This window comes from Vigna umbellata, chromosome 1, assembly GCF_029865625.1.
Source record: "Vigna umbellata cultivar VRB3 chromosome 1, Vumbellata_1.0, whole genome shotgun sequence".
In the NCBI taxonomy this organism is placed as follows: Eukaryota; Viridiplantae; Streptophyta; class Magnoliopsida; order Fabales; family Fabaceae; genus Vigna; species Vigna umbellata.
This window is the reverse complement of record NC_142165.1, coordinates 39,436,738-39,442,737: the sequence shown is the minus strand read 5'-3', so window position 1 is coordinate 39,442,737 and position 6,000 is coordinate 39,436,738. Positions and strand designations below refer to the sequence as shown.

The 6,000-nt window shown below is 34.1% G+C and overlaps 1 protein-coding gene across 1 annotated transcript; it reads left to right on the top strand.

The window, feature by feature from the left end:
• Positions 1 to 2,781: 2,781 nt before the first annotated feature.
• LOC124831989 (putative GPI-anchored protein At4g28100) lies at positions 2,782 to 5,441 on the top strand. Its single transcript, XM_047306094.2, has 2 exons — positions 2,782 to 3,645; positions 4,841 to 5,441. The coding sequence occupies exons 1-2, from the start codon at positions 2,953 to 2,955 to the stop codon at positions 5,165 to 5,167; spliced, it is 1,020 nt and encodes a 339-aa protein (XP_047162050.1). The 5' UTR covers positions 2,782 to 2,952; the 3' UTR covers positions 5,168 to 5,441.
• Positions 5,442 to 6,000: the final 559 nt, after the last annotated feature.

Genomic DNA, 6,000 nt, shown 5'->3' with positions numbered 1-6,000 from the left:
ATGATTTGTGACACACACTTTGATGAAATCATCTATATGAGTGTCGAGTGAGACTATTTGTATAATCTATTAACATAATTTCCAGAGCACTCGTGAATACTTAACACACACATGACTTAGTAAGCACAACACAACGATAACAACAGATATTGTGGGGAGTGTATTATGATTGATGAACTGCTAATACATATAAAGTGTCTTTGGTTCATATAATTTGTTATACCAACTACAATGTGTTAAGTTTTTTAGTATATAACTAGTTCACGTAGTTTGTTATACCAACTCTGATGCACAACATCTTACATAAGACCCATATTTTTCTTCTTTCATACGTTTTATCTTATCTTTTGCAATAGGTAAGGAATTGTTATAAAATATGTTATAAATATATAGCAAAATATATAATCTCTTTTCCAAATATGTTGGCTGAGCTTGTTTCCTATTTCGCCAAAGCAAGCCTTCATAGCTTTAGTCATAAGGGTCGCAAGAGTTGGGTTTCAATGTTGTGTGTCTCTTTCACAAGTCATGAGATCTTGGTCCATGACAACCCTCCTTCGTTTATAAATACATGTCATTTGCCTCCTTTGAAATACATAACACACTTATCTTCTCTCTTGTCCTCCAGTCTTATTTTTTATTTTCTCAATTTATTATCTAGGTTTAATAGTTTATTCTTTTTAAAGTTTTTTCTAGTTCTGATATCTTTGAAAAATCTAAAAAGTTATTTTCATATATATTGAGAAGCTTGCATAATATACTGCGAATAAATCTTTAAGGATAATGAATTTACATTCCTCAGGAATCAAGCTTTACTCTCAAATTATTTTGTTTTTTGATAATTGAATGTTCAACCCACTTAATATTTAGTTGTTTTTCATCCTACAAGATGTAACAAACAAATGTGTCAAGTGTTATGACGTTGTAACAAACAAATGTGTTAAGTGTTATGATGAGTGGAATTTTCAATCCTTTATCTATTGTGCATTTCATTTGTGACAAAACAAAAAGGCAAAATTATGCTCTAATTGTTTTGCTAGTTATAATTTGGGCTTTGTAACTACATGAAAACAAATAAAAATGCAAAATTGAAATCATGATGATGTTAAGTTTAAAAATGTTCCATTATCATATTCCTAATGAATCTATAACCCGCAATTTGTTTGAATAATTTAAAACGAGATATTTTAGGAAGTGTTTTGTAAGTACATTCTTGTTTTATGTGTTATATGGGTGTACAATATTCCAACATGTCTAATGTAGCTAGTAACTTAATTATTGCTATGAAACTAATGTAATGTTTTGGGTTAAACCCCTTACTAGAGTACAACTTTAACTTTTGTGTGTTTTTGTTTTGTTATTCACAAGCGTGGAGCACAATTTAGTTAAAAATGAAACTTTACAATATAAAATAGGCGATGAGGCCATGTGATGTGATGTGCTACCGTAGCCACATTTTTCTTCCAAAACCATATCGGTTAGGAAAAAAAAGATAAAAAAAGCCCATTACTTTAAGGACATGATGTCCCCTCTTTAAAATCACTTTTAAGACAATCATGTAGTAAATTTTATTTTGACCCCATAAATTTATAATTGGATTCCAAATGATGGAATTAACATTGAGTGGATTCTAATGTTTTATGTAAGAAATAAACTTTAGGATAAAGAATGGTATAATAAGTTTAATTAATAAAAAAATTAGTTAAAATAAGTTTAAATGTTAAAAAATAAATTTAAAGTTTAATTTAGTCTTTTAAAATTATTTTAATGGATATAAGATTAAAAAAATAGTGAAATTAAACCGGCAAGCATTGCAATTTAGTGTAAAACACGTCCAACGTTGTCGTTATTCCTTACGGATAAGGTTTGGGCAATTTGTAGAAACGAAAAGATAAAAACATGTTGAAATCTGGTTCTAAATAATGTAAGACTTATCCCTCAGGATTCTTTTCACTTTTGAAACACTTCCAAACAAATAGTTCATTAGTTCATCAATCATCATCTAATCCAGCACCGAAAAGAAAATTATTTAACTTTGCCCATCCAATAATGTCACAGGGAAACACAAGTTGCCGTCAAGGCTTGCAGAATACAACACTACTATCAAGTTTGGACAGAGTAAAATTCCAAATTTTGGCTTCAGCTCCTGCATACTAACAAAAAATTCGGTAGATGGTTAGTCAGGGCACCGCATAATTCTTTTCCATAATTAGGTTTACAAATTCAGACAAAGATGTTTGAGAAATAGAATGTCACAACAACTGTTAAAACTGTTAATTAAACCGTTCTGTTCTGTGTTACTCTCTATTGTAACCCCTCCCACGTAGACACAATGCAATGTATTACCTTCAATGTCGGCATATTTATGTTCATATAATCATAGTAAGATATCTGAAAACCACAAACATGACAGATTTGAAATCAAGCAGTGTTTTGTTTGCTGGTAATTGTAATTTTATCTTGACAGATGTATCTTTCTGTGAAGACAGACACTTGCAAGGAAACTGATAGATTAGGAAAGTGACAAGAAAATAGAAAATTACCAGAGTGAAAATTCTAAAACAATGAAACACCAACCTACATTTAAATCTCAATCAAACTCATTTTTCCCACAAATGATGTCATTATGGAGCTATATGCTAATCCCTATGAGAAACTTTATAGAGGTAAATGAGGTAAATTGGCAGACTAAGTTGGTATGAGATCTAAATGAGGTAGCATGGTGCCAAACTTAGGTCGACCCTACCATCCTTTCTGCTCCCTTTAATTCCCTTTACCTTTCCTAGCTTGTGAGTTCTGACCCAACAGAGACCACCACGTCCATAACATCCTAATATTCTCTTCTTTATGGTGAGAGAAGAGAAACAAAGAGACCAACCACATCTACATTCACTCCACACCCTTCTTTCCCCTTTCTCTTAGCCATTCAGTGTGTTAGACCCTCTTAAACTCACTATGACACTGACACTACCTCCTCCAAAATCGCCATTTTTAAAGACCCTTTTCTTCCTCCTCACTCTCTTCCCTGGCTACCTTGCTCTCCCTGATCCTGATGCTGCTGCTTCAGCATCACTTCAGCCTATCACACCACACCCTATGTCAACTGGCACAATCCCTGCATTCCCGGAACAAGCTGATGTTGAAGGGTGCCCTCTTAACCTCTCTGATGAACACTATGAAGGAATAAAGAGTGCATGCGGCTCCAGCAAAAATGCTGCAGATATAGACCTCCACCGTAGCAGATGCTGTCCGGTGCTTGCTGCCTGGCTCTATTCTGCTTACTCGGTCACTGCCCTTGGTGGTGGAATGCAACACGAACGTGCCTCACAAGGCCATACCACATCCTATGACATGCCCTTGTTGCCTGACGATTCAGAAACATGTGTGAGCGACTTGGGGAAGGCCTTGAAAGTTAGAGGAATCCAGCTTGTTCAGCCTAACGAGACTTGTGATGTGGTGTATTGCTACTGCGGCATTAGGCTCCACCCTTTGACCTGCACCGAGTCTTTTTCAGTTACTCCAAGTGGGAGTCTTGTGGTAGATGGAAGTGTTAGAAGATTGGAAAAGGATTGCTTGAGTAGCAGCAATAATGTCAATAAGTTTCCAGGCCTAGGAGGATGCTCCAAGTGCTTGCATAGTCTCTATTCGGTAAGTTTTCAGCTACTTCCTTCGTATTTTGTTTTGTACAGTGTTCTTTCTTTAGCATTGTTTGTTTTTTAAGCGATGGATAGATCTTACATCTCTGAATATGATGAAGCTGATCAAGGTTTCATCTTCATGCTCGATGATTGGGAAAGTGTTTTTCTTTTTTTGCCTTCCTTTACTTCGGATAGTGGTTATTGGCACTCTGCTTTACGCGCCTTTCGATCAGTGTAGCTCACGAAAGTTTACAGAAACATTATTAGTGCACTGTGTGTCCACTTTAGTAATTTGAGAGTTACTGATATGAATTTTGGTCAAATGATTCGAATGTTTTGAAATCATGTGTACCCATAATGGATTAAGCACATGTGATGTTCCTACATTGTCTTCAAAATGAACAGAAGTTTTTACATTCTTGCTGTCAAGACATTTGTTCTACTAGCACTTAGCATTAAAACTAGTTATGTCGTGTAAAACAAGTTCTTGTTCACGAGAAAAAGTGTTATTTCTTAAAAGCACGACACATTGCAATGAATTTAGTGTTATTGTTCTTGTCACTGGCCATTAATGATGTTTTAAGCGTAGAGACAGGGTTGTACGTTCAGTTCATTATTTTTTTTCCCGTCACATGCGGCTACCTAGTAAATTGACTGCGATGAGTAAAACTGAGATCTGATTCTCCAGCTGATTCTTCTGAAGCATTCACAAATTGCCTGACACATTTTCTGCCTAATTCATAGATATTGGCATTAGCTGATATAATAATATCTGCAGCCATATTTGGATTTATCGTTCCTGTTTCTGATTTGATTTAGCAGTCTGCTAAAATTATGTCTCTTGTGCCTATTTTTCCACACGTATAAAAATCCCATGCATTGTTTCAGAATCTTAAATTCATCACTTAAAAAACTACTAGGCCTTCATTTAAGATGTTCTGAATATTGTTCAGCGTTGTTGCTTCCCTAAAAACAAACGAATCATAGCACAATGTCCCACCATTATAATCTTCACACAATCCCATGTTTCAAAACCAAACCTGTCTAAGCTAAACAATTAGTTGGTTGATATATACTTCTCCCATGAGCTATTTTTGTAATAGATAGCTAGCATTGATGTGCAGCTTTGACCTTTGTTCTAGGAGTGGATGTTACACCAATATAATAAAAGATGTATAACTTAACAAGCCTTTGGTTGTACGCAGCTTAGAAAGAAGTCTTCAAATTCAAGCAAGTCGGAAGATAGGACCACCAAGATCCATAACAAAGACTGTGAACTCATGGGTCTGACATGGCTTCTGGCAAAGAATCGAACAGCTTACATTCACACAGTTTCTGGGGTTCTTCGAGCTCTGATGTTGAGCAAGGAAGGGTCTGACCCACAATCATGCACTCTAAACAGTGATGGAATGCCTCTTGCCGTTGATTCATCTGAAATGTCAGATGAATCTCCATCAAGCTACCTCCAAGCACCGATTTTTCTCTCTTTGTTACTCCTTGGAGTGCATTATTTCACTGTATCATCCACCTAACTGAAATGCAGCCAGGACATGGCATTTGTAAATCTGAATCTTTGCTCTGTGCTTAGGAGTGTAATTTTTTTTCAATTGGGTTAATTTGTTTGATAGAAAATTGACATGATTTGATCTTGGTGGGACTGGATTGGCATGTGCTAATAGCGACCTGTGGTTGGTTTTGGAGGGACAAAAATGGCTGTAGCTGCATTGGGTGTTGCGGTGGCATTATTTTTAGACAGTTGTATGCTTCACGGGTGATTTATCATTTAGGGGAACGTTTAAGTCTCCATCACCATCTTCATCTCTTGTCAATTCTCTCTGCTTCTTTGGGTCATCAAACATTCATTTAACACATAATATAAAAATAAATGAAATAATAAATAAAATGATCATAAATATATAAATTTTTTGTATTTTTTTTAAGAGTAGAGTCAATATAACAAAAACAATCCTTTGACATATTAAGTGTTATTAAATTTTAAAATTATACATTGTGATAGTTTAAAAATTCAGCAAAAATAAGTTTCATACTATATCAAAATATTATTATTGTTTTTTCAATAAAAAAAATAAGAAAAGATTGTGTCAAATGTAAAAAATTTATATTCTCAAAATATACTTTTTCTCAATTATACTAAAGATAAATGATCATGCATTATCTTTAAATTTAGGTACTAGAAACAGATTTAATTTAATAAAGATAAAAAATCATATTTAAAAATATCAAACTTTTCAGAAAATATTATTTGAAATTCGTGAAAAATCTTTCCAAATAATTATCTAGAAAAATTAATGATTTCAAAATGCATAATTTATGTAATTAGGGTCTTTCAGCATAATGTTGAGGT